The following is a 15,641-nucleotide window of genomic DNA, read 5'->3' on the forward strand; positions in this document are numbered from 1 at the left end:
AACTGGAGATCGTGAAAGGTGGACTGCAGCTCGGTTTGGCAGTTTCACGGATCTGAGCGTGATGAGAGAGGGGCAATGGCTGACAAAAGAAACGTCCTGATGAGATGAACTTGTTTTCTGGATCCTCGTCAGGGGTCAAACGGGACGAAGCAGGGAAGATGATATTTTCGTCTATTCGTGGAAGGTGAAGAACAATCGAAAGAAGAGATGAACGTATAAATGCAGGATCGTCTCCCGTGTTGTTGGTCAGTTCTGGCTTGATCAGCAGCTTAGATATCGGTAGCTTGACTTTAACAACAGGTCCTCGACATTCTCTCGTTGAACAGTCTTTACAACACTCTTTCTTGACTAACACTCTCTTTCAACCTCCACAATGCAGTTCCAACTCCTTGCTCTCGCTTCTGCGCTCCTCACGGGAGTGGCCGTTGCCCACCCGGGCCATGACCACACTCTGAGCCACTCGGAGATTGCCCGCCGCTCCAACCTCGCCAAGCGTTGCTCGGTGCAGTCCGGTCAGTTCCAGGAGGTTCGCAGGAAGCGTCAGGCCGAGAAGCGCTCGCTCGTTAGCCGCTCTCTCGTCCAGCGCGACAGCAATGTCACTATTCACACTGAGGGCCCCCACTACAAAACCCTTCAGAACGATACTTGCGTCCTGACCCCTGAGGTCACCAAGGGACCCTATGTTTGGCCCCAGTCTCAAACCCTGCGCCAGGACATGAGCGAAGGCCAAGCCGGTGTTCCTCTCTACTTGGACATTGGTGTCCTCAACGTCAACACTTGCGAAATTATGAGTGACGTCTTAGTCGTACGAACCCCATTCTGAGCCGAATATTGACCTCGAACGCTAACCGTGATTAGGATCTCTGGCATTGCAATGCTGTAAGTGAATCTGAAGATTTTAAGCTCGAAACTTCGACTAACGCGATTGCGCACAGACCGGATCTTACAGCTCGTTCACGGGCCACAGCCCCGACACTCCTTTCGAAGAGCTCCTCGACCAGCTTAACGTCACCATCGGCCCTGATCTGGACCTGCACACCGACGCCACCACCTGGCTCCGCGGTATCTGGCCCACCGACTCCAACGGTATCATGGAGATGAAGACAGTCTTCCCCGGTTTCTACGTCGAGCGCACCATCCACATCCACGCCCAGGTTCACACCGACTGGTCCGTCCGCAGCAACGGCACCGTCGTCGCCTCCAACATTGTCAGCACCGGCCAGCTCTTCTTCGACGAGCCCCTTAGCCAGCAGATCATGGCCCTCGAGCCCTACGTCAGCCACACCGAGATCAACCGCACCACTAACGACATTGACAGCATCTTTGCTGATGAGAGCAAGGGCAACTGGAACCCCAACATGGTTGTTGAGCCTCTCGATGGCGAGGACGTCACCAAGGGCATGCTCGCCTACATCACCATTGGTGTTGAGGCATAGATGGCATGGGATAAACTGTGACTTTTGTATCGGATGTTCTATAGAGGCCGGCGTCTGGGGTATATAGCACAGTTGATGCTTAGAAGATGGCAATAAATCACCACATATTATTGGGACCTTTTCAGCTTGGCCAACGAGGAGACGCAAATCTTGGAGTCCGCTCACGCGAATGAGTAGTACAATTGAGAATATGGTAAATTGGTATCTTATCATTATGGATATACCCGTCATTGGCGACATGTCTACTTATGCAATCCGTGCTCATATAAATCTACTTCCCATGATTGCCTTAGTAGCATTCAATTGTGAGCCCTCAAACCGACACAACGTATCTTACTAGCTCCTTCAAAGGTTCTTGGGCTCCAATTGCTCCTCAGGAGCTTCAACGACGCGACGTCCACCCTTGGAACGTCGATCGGCATCTAAAGACTGAGCGAACTTGGATCTCTCTCGAATAACGGGACCCTTCCAGTAGATAAGGTACACTGGGATAGTGACCATGAAAGCAAGACACGCAAGCACGGTGCTTGCGTACTCCGTGTGACGTGAGCTTCCGATATTCTCATACAACGGAGTTGAGTACATCGCTGCGATTCCAGCGAGGAAATCTCGTGCAAAACCGTTACCACCAGTAGCAGACGCAGAGTAGGGGCCATATGCAGCGATCATGTAATCAACCGTGCTCATGTAGATGGCAAAATTGGCAATGGCGATGAGGCATGAGAAGATCATGGGCGCGATCCAGTGAGACTCAGGAGGGCCCATGGATGTCCAAGCGAAGCCAAAGAGACCGATAGTCTCGAGAGGAGCAAGGTACAACAACCACTTCAAGCGGCGCTCAGGGACGAGTGCGTCAGGACCCTTCGCCTTGATAACACGGTGGTCTCTGATGATCCATGGCACATAGGAGATGTATGCGAGGATGTAGCCGATGTTGATGGGGATGAATGCCCAAGCCTTTTGCAAAGTTCCGAAACCCCACTTGTTGAAGACTGGCGTAAAGCCCTCTTGGAAAGTAAAGATTAGGGCATCAGAGAACCCCGAGAGAAGAGAGCAGGAGAGAACGATTGGCTCCCTAAGAAACATCTCAAAGGGGCGCATCCATGTGATGGCAAACTCGTGCATCGAAAGACGAGGCTTCTTGACCTCATTTGGCCCATATATGTTTGTGTCTTCTCCCGACTTGCGTCGGCGCTTTGCTTCTTTGTCCATGATGATCGTGGAGCGGCTCTCGGGCATGAAGAAGTGAACGGCTTGGACGACAACACCAAAGATCATCTGGATCCATAGGTTCCAGTACCATGGGAGGAACTTTTGAATGGGTCCCCCAGCAACGGGTCCGACCGACGTTCCGAGAACGGAAGACAGGACGACGAACAGTACGGCCCATTGCTGTTCCTCGGGCTGATAAAGATCGGCAACCATACCGAGTGTCACACTACCCCCGGCTGAGCTGAGACCTCCCTGGACAAACCATCAGTCATTGATTTGATGGGACTTGTAGAATATCTAGACACCTACCAGGGCTCGAGCGACGACTATACTGCCGAAATTGGGAGCTCGTGCGGCAAGAATCTGCCACATGTTGACAAGAAACAAGGAGCATCTAGCTTGATCTTAGTCGTGCCACATAAGAATAGCCTCGAGGTACTCACTGCAGGATTTTCCATCGTCCAAACTCTTCACTCCAAGGAGCCCACAGCTCACATCCAAAAGCGTAGAGAACTAAGAACGCACATTGCGCAGAACGTGCAGCTTGCTCACTGACATGGAACTCCTCGCTGATAGGAGCAACAGCGCTAGGGAAGACACTCGTGTTGAAGTTCATCGACACTTGTACGGCAAAGATGGAGGAGAGAAGCATCCACTTTTTCCATGCGGGCCACGAGTATCCCAGTAAATGATAGCACTCATCCTCGGTGATGATACGCTTTCCATCGGGTGTGTACTCAGGCTGCTTGCTACTCTCTGCCCTAGCTAGGTCTTCGCGGTTGCGAGTGCCCTCTGCTTCTTCGTCCCGACCCGGGCCGTCTTCGAAGAAGCCCCCGGATGGCGCATCCTCGGACTTTTCTCCTAGAGGCTGTTGTGGTTTCTCGCTGTCGAAGCTCCGATCGACACGTGTCACACTGCTATCTCGGGTCGGGATTGTCTCATCGACATTGCTCGGTCGCGAGGCCCGCGGGTTGTCGCTGGAAGGTGCTGAGGCCATGTTGGAAGTGATATCTTCGACGAATAGCGGCCTTGATCTGGAGGAGAGAGATGTGACGACGCTGGTTTTTGACGTCAGATTCAGATCAGGACGACGTCACAATATTCGCCCAGTATGCGTCTCGATCTTCGATTTGGACGTGGTAGGTGTCAATGGAAATTATATGAATTAGGAAAAGCCCATCTCAGAAGTCGATGGTGAATGATATCTAGAACCTCTGCCCCAGATCTCCCTTCCCCGGGTCTTCGGCTTGTTTATCAACTTTCATATTTTCCGCGATGGAGGCGAAAGTTTCTCGCGTTAAATTGGAGATATGACGATATCCTGCCAAGAGCTTACTTGCAATGTTACTGCTGGGTGGCCATTGGCGAAAAAAGAGGATCCGAAAGAAGATCCAGAAAAGCCTACAATATCTGAGTTGAGTGGGCGAGTTCCTCCCGCATCCTCACATAATTCGGCTTTCCTATTCAGCGGAGCCGAAACAGTGGAAATCATTCCAACCTTTTTCTGCTCATCTCTGGGGTTTCAATCACAAAAGCGGTCGCATTTCGACTGCAACTTGACATCATCATCCCGTAGGAATCTTCGGAATTGCGGGTCGACGGTGGAAACAATGACGGAAATCTGGAGCCGGTGAAGCGCGGGCCACGCAGTTCATCGGCGATACTCGCGGTGTTGATGTGGATTTTGTTCATGTCGCCTCAACCGAACTTGGAAATTGCACGATTGAAATATTGGTTGGTTTGCCGCGAGACGAGCGAATTTCCAGGAGATCTCATGTCGCGAGATGGACACTGGCTCATGGTTGATTTTCAAACTTGACTGCGTTGTCCAGCTGGAGAGTATGCTGCGTGATGATGTACCCAGAGAGTAAGGTACCAAGGCTGGGAGGCTAGGAGGCTGACTCTAAGGAGAGCTTTCGCCAGCGGCTTGTATTACCAAAAGCTTTGAATCAGAGGGATTTCATACCAAATATTTCATAAATCAAACCTACTTATGTACTAAACTCGAAAATCATTTCATTTTCTCTGACCTTTTTCACACAAAAGCCTTCCGAATCGCAGGAGCCGGCGTGCCAGCATACCCAGGCCCGGCCGCTTAAAGCGGGGCCGTATCCGAGGGTGGGGCCGCGATGAAGTCGGATGTGTTCGTACCAAGTCGAGCCGAATTGACCAAGTAAATGCCGTGTTTTGACCTCGATTTCTCTATCAACATGATGTTAAGTCCAATTGTGTTCATGTGTAGTTGCAACTTGAAATCATCGCAGAAGAACCTGGAGTGGTGAGAAATGCCGAGGTGTTTGGTGTTACTTATCACACACTAGGGACGGCATTTACTGGCTTCGGTCGCGATTGACCAAGACTGCAGTGACTTACTGCAGAGGGTAGTCGACCAAACATGCTGCCTAAGACACGAAAGCCATCCTCGAGATCTACGGAAACTGGAGTTTACAGGCGGACCTTCCTATCATGAAATAGACAATGGTACCTATTACGCTGCGACGATGATGTATTCTCATATGGCATACGAAGGGTAGATCTTCTTCTATGGTCGGGATGCTCCGAAAAAGACCAAGCCGACCAAGCCATCCAAGCAGTCTAAGAAAGTTAATCGGAGATCTTGAGTCCTTGACGCCGCGTCGACAGAGTATGGGCCAAGAAGCTTAGCAAAACCACACGCTCTGGTACACCATTCAAATCATCAATAAGCTAGACGTTTATGGTGTTTTCGACGACTTGTTGGCATGGAGAGCGGTGAAAAACTGTGAGACAACGTGGATCAGTCTGGACATGTGAAAGTCAAATATGTAAGCAAGCTTTGAAGATAACAGCAGGCACAGGTTGAGGACTGCCGCCGCTGTTGGTTGCGGAAGTAGTATTAGCCGGTGATAAGGGTGTGATGCGCTGCGGGTGCCTTGCAGCGCATGGCGAGGTGGCACCCGGAATCACCAAGACGTGGCGGCTCAAGAGAAGGGTTCCGGATCGACAAGGAGCACACAATGACGGAGCCGAAAATCGCCATGAAGGAACCGGAGGGGTAAGTTGGGCAAAAACTCGTCCATAGTTACTGGGATCGGAAAACGGATCCCGAAGCAAGATTGATTGACGAGCCGGGGGCTCGTGGCTTAGAATTGCCTCTTTCATCTGGATAGGAAGTTAAGCGCGAGACGGGAAGTGGCGCAAGGGTCTGGACCCCTGTGAAAGTCTTGCAAGTGGAGCCCCGATGACGGATCTTGGAGGCGGAAACTGCCCGGTTCTATCTAAAATTCTAAATCTCTTCGTCGAAGCATCGAATTGTTTAGTGTTCTTCAGCCCTACAGATAGACAGAAACAGCAACGGCGCAACGAAATGGACCCCCATGCCAAGACTTCTAAGAGTTTTCATTCCGTTGGGTTGATGTTTTCGGCACCATCCCGCCGGTTAGCCCCTCGCGAGTCACTCACTCACTTAGACCCGGCTCTAAGAGTTTACCCAACAGCGCTTGTTCGATGAATATTGGGAAAAGGCCAACGACAAGGAACGCTTGAGCTGTCCGGCGTGAGATTGGCGCGCAAACAAGCCTGTGGAAACCTGTGGAGCATCGCGACATGAGAATCGCCTGAGGTCAGGGAGATGAACATGACAAAAGTCTGCCATGTGGCAAACTCTGCAGCCGCTGCCCAATTGATAAGGGTTTATTAGGTTGATATCACTGCAACCCTTTCCGTGGAGCGAGTCCATCACGAACACTACACTGTTCACCGCAATTTCATGTATTTCAAGATCGTGAGACGCTGATGAATTTCGAGAGATTTCCCTGTGGTTGACACTCTTCCACATAGTCTCCTTTCCCCTCCTAATTTTCACTCTTTTCTTACAACACAGACGACGAAAAGATGCCCCGCGACAAGCGTTCTCTCGACCACCGGGTCTCGGTGGACGGTGACGGCGAGCCCCTCGGCCGCCGCACCTCGGCGCTCGAGGAAGCCCCGACTTTCGTTCCTCCCGCGGGTTACCCAGGCATGCCCATCACCCGTCGCCAAAGCACAGTCTCCCAGACTTCGCGCGTGACATTCGACCACGACCATCCCGAGGACCTCGATGAGCTTGTACAGAGCGCATCGGCCATCAGCCGGCACAAGTCAAGGGATAGGCGCGAGTCCAAAGACAACGTCTTTGAGTTGCCCGCTTTCCCTAAAGCCGCGAAGCCCGGTCCCGTGAGCACTATTCGCGAAGTACCTTCCCAGTTCACTACCCCTCAATCAACACGGCCGCCATCCCCGGTTTCCGGCGTCAGCTCGGGCCCGCCTTCACCCGGAGGTGGGTCCGGCACCCAGACGCCCGCCGAGTACGAGATCGGCGCGGGGCAGGCTTACCCGGACGTCGGGACCGTCGCATCGTTCCGAGGAGCTATCGTGCTGCTCTGCACTTGTGGTGCTCAGCTTATGGACAACATCTTCATGACGGCCGTCAACATTGCCCTCCCCGCCATCCAGAAGGACTTCAAGGTCAAGAATGCGGAGCTGCAATGGTTGATCTCAGCATACACCTTGACCTTTGGTGGTTTTCTTCTTCTCGCCGGTGTTTTTGCCGACCGCTTTGGTCGAAAGTTGATCTTCTGCGCCGGAATGGCTACGCTGAGCGTCTGGACGATCGCCAATGGTTTCGCGACTTCGTTCATTCAGCTTGCTATTTTCCGAGCTCTGCAAGGTATTGGCGCTGCCATGACCGTACCTTCTGCCGTCGGGATCATCAGCAACTACTTCATCGCCAAGGATCGCACGCTTGCACTGACAATCTTCGGGGCTGCCGGAGCTGTCGGCTTCTGCCTTGGCCTCATCTTTGGAGGGTTCTTGACTTCGTCGCTTGGTTGGCGATACATTTTCTACATCCCCACCGCCGTTACAAGCATTCTTGGCATCATCGGCTGGGCTCTACTCCCCAAGGACAGACTTGAGGGCAACTCAAAGCCTAAGCTCGATTTCGTTGGCGCTGGCCTGTCAACTGCTGGTCTCATCTTACTCAGCTTTGTGCTTTCTAGTGGTGGTGAGTATGGATGGGGCAAGGCCTTCATCATCGCGCTACTCGTTGTCAGTATCGCGATGATTGTTGCCTTTACCTACGTCGAGAAGAAGGTCGCCAACCCTATCATGCCCCTGTCGCTATGGAAGCTCGAGAACTTTGCTGCTCTTTGGATTGGTGGATTCGGTAAATCACATACCCCTCTTTCACATCAAGATCATGAGCTAACCCCTGAATAGTATCATATGGAGGATACCAGACGACGATCTACTACACCACTCTCATCGCACAAGAAGTCAATCACCTCAGCGCCGGACAGACCGCCCTTCGGTTCCTCCCCATGGGCGCAACAGGCTTCATCTTCAGCCTCTCCATGTCCCGTATGCTCGAGATTTTCAACACCAAGCTCCTCCTCATCATAGGCATGGCCATCTGTGCAATCGCGCCCATCCCCTCCGCGCTCATGCGACAAGATGACCTCAACTTCTGGAAGCACGTCTTCCCGACTACCGTAATGGGCGTGGCAGGCGTAACGATCGTCTACTGCACCATCACTGTCGTACTGCTGGCTTCGGTGCCGGTTAATGTCAAGAGTCTGTGCGGCGGCATGATCAACACGGCTTTCCAGATTGGCAGCGGCGTTAGTCTTGCTCTGGCGGGAGCTGTGGTCCAGGCTGTTGATACCAGCAAGGGACATAGCGATCTGCGGCAGTATAACACTGGCTTGTTGTGCTGCTGTGGTCTCGCTGGCATTGGCATGATTGCGAGCACATTTGGGGTGAAGAACATTGGCAAGGCGGTCAGCGGACCGGTAATGGCGCATTAATGAGTTGACGACGAATTGAATGACAATAGAGGCATAGAGGGAAAATCATAACAGCAGAATCTCGAATGTTTGGGAATGGATCATTGCTTGCGTAAAGAGCTCATAGATACCTTTGGGGATAAAGTATAGACATCGGCGATTGCTGAGGAGAAGAGCGAACCTCTTCGACTTCGAGTTAAATAGAGCGTGGGATAGTTAGAGGTCTGAGATATAGAGACAGTTGACTTAGCCTCCCATCGCACGTAGGGGCTTGTCATCTCACGGGTAGAATAACCTTCGCATTAATGGAAATCCGAATGATAATTTTGCGCAAGCAATCAGAACACACGTGGACTCATTGACATTACGGTAGCATCCATAACACCCCGGACCGCGACAGCGTGCCTGAGAGACATTTCGGAAGCCTGACCAATTGATCTAAGTTGATTCGATCTTGCTTGCGTCACCCAGAAACACCCGAAACCTCTCGGATCCAAAATCCCACCGGGTCCAACGAATCGTCAGCGACAGTGAAGTGGCCCGTCATGCCATCAGACATCAGCGCAATACGACTCTTCTACCTCATGCCAAAATATCGAAAAAAACGATATCGAAAGATGCTCAATCCTACGGATGAGTCAATATATCCTCTGGACACGCGTACTCCATTGAATTGACTCGCCGTGGGCTTGGATCATCCGGGCCGCCGTAAAGTTGCCGGTTTGGGCCCACCCCTGGCCAAAGTCAGGCCCCACTCGGCGTCCGCTTTCTTTCCGAAGGTGCTCGGAGCTTACGGATGTGGCAGAATACCGCATCTCGTAGACTTGTTTCAGCGGCATCAATCGTTGCTATATAATCTGATACGTTGAGTTTAGAGCAATGCCTTTCAAGTATCCGAATCATATTCGCACCCACCCTATCAGTACCACAATGGCTTTTGGAATACCTTCGATCATGACATCTCTTGCTCCCTACCACATCATCTCATATGGAACCCTGCTCGGCACGTCACTATTCCAGGCCCTCACATTTCCCCCTCGTGGCCCGGCATCCCTGTTCAAGGAGAACAGCGACTGGATTCCGCTCGTGGTTGCGGGGTTGCCGTCCTTGGCGAACCTGCTCGTCTACGGACCGAGGTCTAAACAGGCGATGATTCATCGCACTCATCAAGGTGAGCCGGGTCAACACGTTCTTGCTGTCATTTTCCCATCTCATAACTAACACCCGGAACTTGAAAGAAACCCGCGATGCCAAACGCCCTGGGGATGTCGATGAGCCCAGCCCAAATATGCTTGCTGTTAGAAGACGATTCTCAAGGAACCATGCGATGAGCATCCACCTCAAACTCGTCTCAATTATTGCGATGCTGCGGTACGGTTTCAGCTTGGCATCTCGCATTCACATTGAAGTCGACTCATAGACGTGGGTTTTGGGGGCACCGATGTTGTATTTAAGCTTATTCGACCTCCCTGTATCCGCAGTGCCTCGCCATTTCAGCATGCGCACACATGCGCTCTAGATAGACAAAATTTGTAACGATTTATCAACGGTCTCCCAAGTTCCGGATGACATAGCCGTTTGCTGGGCAAGTCTGAGGTAACCTAGATGTTCTTAGTTCCCCAAAGCGCCTTGAAAAACAGTGCAACATTTTCTGCGCGGCGCATGAGTAATGCTAGCCAGGCCGAAAGCCCGCGGCCTTTTGTGACATGCATCCCCACATTTCGGCAGTAAAATCTAGTCACCTCGGCTTCTTGCATCTTCAAGTTGGCGCTGCTTCCGAAAGAACATACCGTTCGACATCGAATAACCTCGCCGACTTGCGAATCAAGAGCATTGTGTGTGCTGCCTGACTGGAAATTCGACTCTAGGATATCCGCAATGAGCGGAAGTTCACCGCCGACGAGCGCTTTGAAGCCTGGAGGCGACCGCGCTCGCGTGGCCTGCAAAGCGTGCAGGTCCAGACGGGTCAAATGTGACGCAGGGGACGCTCATCCCTGCTGGCAATGCCGAACACGCCAAATCCCTTGCGAAATTGTAGAATCTAGGAGGGGCAAGTAAGTGTTAACGCCCAGCGCGATGATAGCCGTCTTTTGAAGGAAGCTCACAGCGCGCCAGATACATCCGCAAAAAACGCAACTTACAACAAAAGCAATCTCGGGCTCAATCTCAACAAGTACAGGCCGCGAGAACTGATCAGGACTCAGCCGAGCAAGAGACAGAAGCCCCGAACGAAGTCTTCATCGAAGACGGCAGCTTCACTAACAGCCCCGTCACGTCCGATGAAATCAGCAACGATGGTCAACTCCAGCCAAGCCAAACACAAAAGAATCAAAGACAACATCCATGTTCAGTAGATCTCAGTCTGTCTTACATCGTCGAAGTTGTCCACAGACCGAAAGATGGCTCAACCGAGCCCGTCAAAGTCCACTATCCTATTCCGGCTTGCATAGCAGACCAGTCGGCCTACAATCATGTGCCCAAGGTCATAGAGACAATTTCTCTTCAAGAAGCTCTCACAATGCCGGCTCCGCACATCGCAGACCAACTCATTCGCCCTTTCTTCGAGATCATGCACCCGGCGTATCCCGTGTTCGACCGAGAGAGCTTCTCGCGACAGTACCGCCAAGGCCAGGCGTCGCCTTTAGTCCTGCAGGCCATCTTCCTGCTCGGTTTTACTGTATGCGATGACAGTCTCATTGAGGAAGCCGGCTTCAGCGATAGAGCTACTGCAAGGAGAACGCATTATCTTCGCGCCAAAGCTCTTTACGATGCGGAGTATGAGAGTGATCACATGAACCTTGTGGCTGTTATGCTGCTTCTAGGTTTCTGGTGGGCTGGCCCGGAAGATCAAAAGGACAATTGTTACTGGGTCAACTGTGCCGCGACTATGGCTCAGTCCCTCGGCATGCACAGGTCGTACGTTGCGATTAGCTTATTGCCTTTCTCCCGATGATCACTGAATGCTCATGCTCTTCAGCATGTCACACTCAGCCTTGAGTCCACGAATGCGATCACTCAGAAAGAGGATTTGGTGGGCCATCTACGTAAGTTCGAACATTGAGGTTAGTTAGCTAAGTAAAATTGACCACTGCATCATCTTAGACCCGCGATAGACACACCGCTGCAGCATTCGGTCGACCATGTCGAATTCGTGACGAGGACTGCGATATAGAGCCTCTAACCGATGAGGACTTTGAGTTTGATAAGAACGGCGATGAAAGACTAATTCCAGCTCAGCACAAGTACCACGTATCATATGTCATGGAAATGGCGAGGCTAACTACGATATGTGAGCATCTGCCCTCGGGTCGGGATCAGCGACCTCTTAATCCGTTTTGCTGAGTCCTGACACGAAATTTCACAGTGGGGGATATAATCGTTTCAGAGTTTAGCCCACGGCGGGCTATGATTGAGAAGTATGAAGCAAAATCGCTCAAGAAAGAGCTCCGCCGTTGGAATTCAAGTCTGCCGGAGCACCTGAGTCCGGCGCCGCTCGATGGGTCTCTCGGTGCATCATTCTGGGCCAGTATGGTTCAGTTCACCTACCAGTAATCGACCCCAGCTAATCTCAAATTCGAACTTTTCAGCTGACGCTTGATAGATACTGCCACATCCTCCTGTTCAGACCGAAGGCTATCGATAACCTCACGCCGGCAGAGGCAGAAAGAGACAAGCAAGCTCGCATGGCGGCGGACGCCATCACTCGTAATGCAGAAGACCTTCTCGCCGCCGAGACTATCAGATCTGCACAGATCCATCTGTAAGAATCGACGAAATGCGGCTGGCAATGCCGACTTCTGACAGTGTCTAGTGTTCCGACTCTGTTTGGCGCCCTTTCCATCCATACCATCGTCATCTGCCGCAAAGATCCAATCCGTCGACAACTAGCTGAAAACAAATCACGACAGTGCCTACTGGCTTTGAGTCAGCTGTCAAAGTCCTGGCCTGTCCGCCTATGGATCTCAAAGTCATTCGTCAGTCTAATGAGGAGACTCACTGGTCAGGGGTCTATAGTCAACGTGACATCCAGCATTGTAGGTATTCTCTTTGTCATTGCGTTAGTACAAACTGTGCAAACATTGACGGAATCGCAGCACGGCCCAAATTACCGGACGTTTGCCCCGCAGTACGCGGGCGAAGAAACCAACCCAGCTATGTTGGATTCTTTCCACAGTACTGGTGAAGTAGGCACGGAAACCGCGGGCCTCAATACAGCTCAACCAGAAGCACCACCGGGACAAGAGAGCTTTCATCAGGCAACTGATCAGATGTTTTATGATACTTTCTGGGCAGATTACCTGGATAACACCTTTGATGTTGATCTTCTTATACATTCTCACTCAGGCTTTCCTAGCAATCCTCTCGGGCAGTAAAGGGAGGTAGTTAATCAGGTGGAATACGGACAGGCGGATCCGCGGAGGATTTAGAAGGATCACTTGCAGACATCTTGATTCTATCAGTATGATTCAGTACAATAAGTAAACTATTCGTCCGTGTTTGTCCACTGAGGCAGTCATTGCTCCCCAATATACCTAGACGGTCCGGCCAAACTCCACGCATTCTGCTGGCACCTATCGAAGCCTCTGTTACGTGTCTTGATATTCCAAAGCATCAACAGAATGAAAGGAAATGCTGGCTCATGGTATGCTCTTGTTATGAGAAAAGTCAACTACTCTCGAAAGACTAACGTTCTACATAGGTTCAACGTAGCACTGAGTGGGCCGTCTGATCTGGGCATCTGTCGACCCATACGTGCTCAGACGACCCTCAAGCTCCGGGAACTTAAAGCTAAGAAGAAGCATACTTATCATGAATTTCATTTCTAGCAACGCAATCTTCCTCCCGAAACAGCCCCTCGCACCCGTCGAGAACGGCAAAGATGGACCAGCAATGGCATTGAATGTTCCGTCGGAACGCATCCACCTCTCTGGCAAAAACTGATCTAGGGGCGCAAAGTTGGTGTCCCAACGTTTGGATTTCCTTTCATTGCCGTAAGCTGTGTAGTATTCCTGTAAATGGGAGGGTCCGCCTGTGACGAGGAGAACGGGGGTCCCAGCCGGGATGTCGACTCCTAGAATCTGACAGCCAGTGATCGTCTCTCTAAAAGCCACGGGACCAGGATACGATACACGAAGAACCTCGGCAATGAATGCATCCAGGTATGGCACATCTGCTGAAGCGATATCGGAAGCAGTTGGAAGACCAGGTTCAACGAGCCCGAAAGCGTCAACGAGGGCGCTTCTCAGGCGTGTCTGCACAGCCTGGTTGTCTGCCAGGTGCTTCAACGCCCAGCCAAGCCCGGCGCTTGTTGTTTCGTGACCAAAGATAAGGAATTGGAATAACTCGTCTCTTATCTCGTCTTGAGTTGAGTGGTTGCTGTAGAGCACCGAGTTTCTCTTCAGGACTTCCTGCAAGCCACATCTCGGATGCCTCTGATTCCCATCTTGATTTTGGATGTGAAGAAGTGCAGCATTGATCTCAGAGTTGAGGATGTTTGTGACGGCAGCTTGGGCACGTCGAAAGTATGAGAGATGGCCTATAACCCACTTCGACAGACGCACACTGGCGCTCGTCGTCACCCAGTTGAGACATTGGAGCAAGATTTCCATCGAGTGAACCAACAGCGGGCCATCCCTGCATGATTCAAGATCTCCTTTATTCAGTGATAATCGAGATTTAGGGTTTGCTCTTTGCATCTCTTGTTGGAGCATGCCAAGGTCCAAGCCCAATGAGATTGCGCCAATGGCGTCTAAAGCGGTTGATTTGAGGTCATCTGTAGCTCTGAAAGGTTGATGGTTGTTGATTTCAGACCTGACCCTCCACAACTCGATGAGTCGCGATATGGACTCATGAAATCTGGGAGCAGCGACTTCATGGAGGAACTGCGATGACGAGACGACGCCCCAGAGACGTCTCTGAGACTTCAACTTGTCATTCGTCTTCATACTGAATGTCGCGTTCGGCATGATGAAGCCAAACATATCGTGGATGAGCGACGCCCTGTCCATCTCATCCAATTTCCTCATGGCGATTCGCTCGATCTCTGGTAGGTCGGCCAGAATCACAGTGGGTCTCGTAAGGGAGAAGGTCGGGAGGAATATCTGCACGATCGGTGACTTGAGATCGAGGGATTCCCGAGAGAACCAGCTGAATGCCTCGCCGCTCAGGAGCCAGTAAGTGCCGAGGGGGGCGAGGTGCCCAGCTGGCATCCATCGCCATCTCTGTTTGTAAGGGATGCCCGGGATTGGGGGCGGTACTGTCAAGTGGATGATGAGAAGGTAGAATGTGAGTGAGACACCGACGACCAACGCCAAGGTTGTCTTCTGAATGTTGATATCGGGGGCCAAGCCCCAGAATGCTCCACTGCCGGGCATCTTTGAAGGATGAAAATGCTGGTATTAAACATTGTGAAGATGAAAAATGGGTGCACGGCCGCCTGAAAAGGAAATACGAACCTCCAAGTTGGAAGATGTCCAACTGACTTGCTGCAGACAATCACAGAAGAGCGGATTGTAAGTGGCGTCTTCGGCGAAGGTCCCGAATTGTGACTAGGCGCCAGTAACCTCAATAGAGGGGCTCTTTAGCGGTCGCGCGGTGACATAGCGATGTTGTCAACATCATAAGCGCTTGTCTTAGAGCGACAGCATGTAGACAGAATGAGGATTGTTTCATTGGCTAGAGTTACCCAGCGATTGGCTGACGCGGACTTTGATGCTCAATATAGCAAGCTGATGTTTAGTTGACGCGCCTGAGTTGTGCAGCGTGCATCCTGCGCCGTAAGACGGGGTCTGGATTCGAATCCTTGTCAGCAACCTAACTTTCACAAGATAGCCGTCCGCGTGCCGAACCACACATGGGATGACCGCGGTGGTGCCCCCGCAATCTGATTCCCGTCATCCGTATTATGTGAGACCGATGATCGGAAAGGAATTTAGCTTTTGTGAATTTTTACTTTGTCTTTTCTGCCCGCCTGGATTGCATCGAAAAGTTGTGAGATACTCTCAAGATTGAAGATGACGAGCAACATCGGAACACCACAACTCACACAACCTAGATGCTCTCACCACCAGGATCAACAACCCCACATGAGTTGATCATCAGCGTCGATGGTTTAGTGGTAAAATTCTCCGTTGCCATCAAGCAGCGTCGGGGAGCCGGGGGTTCGATTCCCCCTCGACGCATTCTTTTG

General features: G+C 51.6%; 6 protein-coding genes and 1 non-coding gene across 7 annotated transcripts; 5 read left to right on the plus strand and 2 right to left on the minus strand.

The window, feature by feature from the left end:
- Window positions 1-373: 373 nt before the first annotated feature.
- BDP81DRAFT_450796 (protocatechuate 3) lies at window positions 374-1,436 on the plus strand (the record flags this gene model as incomplete). The annotated part of the gene is made up of 3 exons (XM_060592571.1): window positions 374-805; window positions 859-879; window positions 936-1,436. The coding sequence occupies 3 exons, from the start codon at window positions 374-376 to the stop codon at window positions 1,434-1,436; spliced, it is 954 nt and encodes a 317-aa protein (XP_060443640.1).
- A 345-nt stretch (window positions 1,437-1,781) lies between these two features.
- BDP81DRAFT_450797 (major facilitator superfamily transporter) lies at window positions 1,782-3,645 on the minus strand (the record flags this gene model as incomplete). The annotated part of the gene is made up of 3 exons (XM_060592572.1): window positions 1,782-2,900; window positions 2,958-3,042; window positions 3,092-3,645. The coding sequence occupies 3 exons, from the start codon at window positions 3,643-3,645 to the stop codon at window positions 1,782-1,784; spliced, it is 1,758 nt and encodes a 585-aa protein (XP_060443641.1).
- A 2,876-nt stretch (window positions 3,646-6,521) lies between these two features.
- On the plus strand, window positions 6,522-8,473 carry BDP81DRAFT_323070 (major facilitator superfamily transporter; the record flags this gene model as incomplete). Its single annotated transcript, XM_060584757.1, has 2 exons — window positions 6,522-7,833; window positions 7,887-8,473. 2 exons carry the CDS (start codon window positions 6,522-6,524, stop codon window positions 8,471-8,473), a joined length of 1,899 nt encoding a protein of 632 aa, XP_060443642.1.
- A 909-nt stretch (window positions 8,474-9,382) lies between these two features.
- On the plus strand, window positions 9,383-9,872 carry BDP81DRAFT_450799 (uncharacterized protein; the record flags this gene model as incomplete). The annotated part of the gene is made up of 2 exons (XM_060592573.1): window positions 9,383-9,623; window positions 9,691-9,872. The coding sequence occupies 2 exons, from the start codon at window positions 9,383-9,385 to the stop codon at window positions 9,870-9,872; spliced, it is 423 nt and encodes a 140-aa protein (XP_060443643.1).
- Window positions 9,873-10,251: 379 nt separating this feature from the next.
- On the plus strand, window positions 10,252-12,984 carry BDP81DRAFT_44327 (fungal-specific transcription factor domain-containing protein). Its single transcript, XM_060591718.1, has 8 exons — window positions 10,252-10,506; window positions 10,568-11,368; window positions 11,430-11,496; window positions 11,555-11,741; window positions 11,817-12,000; window positions 12,054-12,212; window positions 12,264-12,486; window positions 12,547-12,984. The coding sequence occupies exons 1-8, from the start codon at window positions 10,331-10,333 to the stop codon at window positions 12,823-12,825; spliced, it is 2,076 nt and encodes a 691-aa protein (XP_060443644.1). The 5' UTR covers window positions 10,252-10,330; the 3' UTR covers window positions 12,826-12,984.
- BDP81DRAFT_44328 (cytochrome P450) lies at window positions 12,985-14,847 on the minus strand. Its single transcript, XM_060591719.1, has one exon. It carries the CDS (start codon window positions 14,824-14,826, stop codon window positions 13,144-13,146), a length of 1,683 nt encoding a protein of 560 aa, XP_060443645.1. The 5' UTR covers window positions 14,827-14,847; the 3' UTR covers window positions 12,985-13,143.
- Window positions 14,848-15,552: 705 nt separating this feature from the next.
- Window positions 15,553-15,633, plus strand: BDP81DRAFT_t205. The gene has a single exon. It is a non-coding gene; the product is annotated as a tRNA-Gly (tRNA).
- Window positions 15,634-15,641: the final 8 nt, after the last annotated feature.

The sequence above is a fragment of the Colletotrichum phormii genome (genome assembly GCF_030913505.1).
Source record: "Colletotrichum phormii strain CBS 102054 chromosome Unknown BDP81scaffold_13, whole genome shotgun sequence".
Classification (NCBI taxonomy): Eukaryota; Fungi; Ascomycota; class Sordariomycetes; order Glomerellales; family Glomerellaceae; genus Colletotrichum; species Colletotrichum phormii.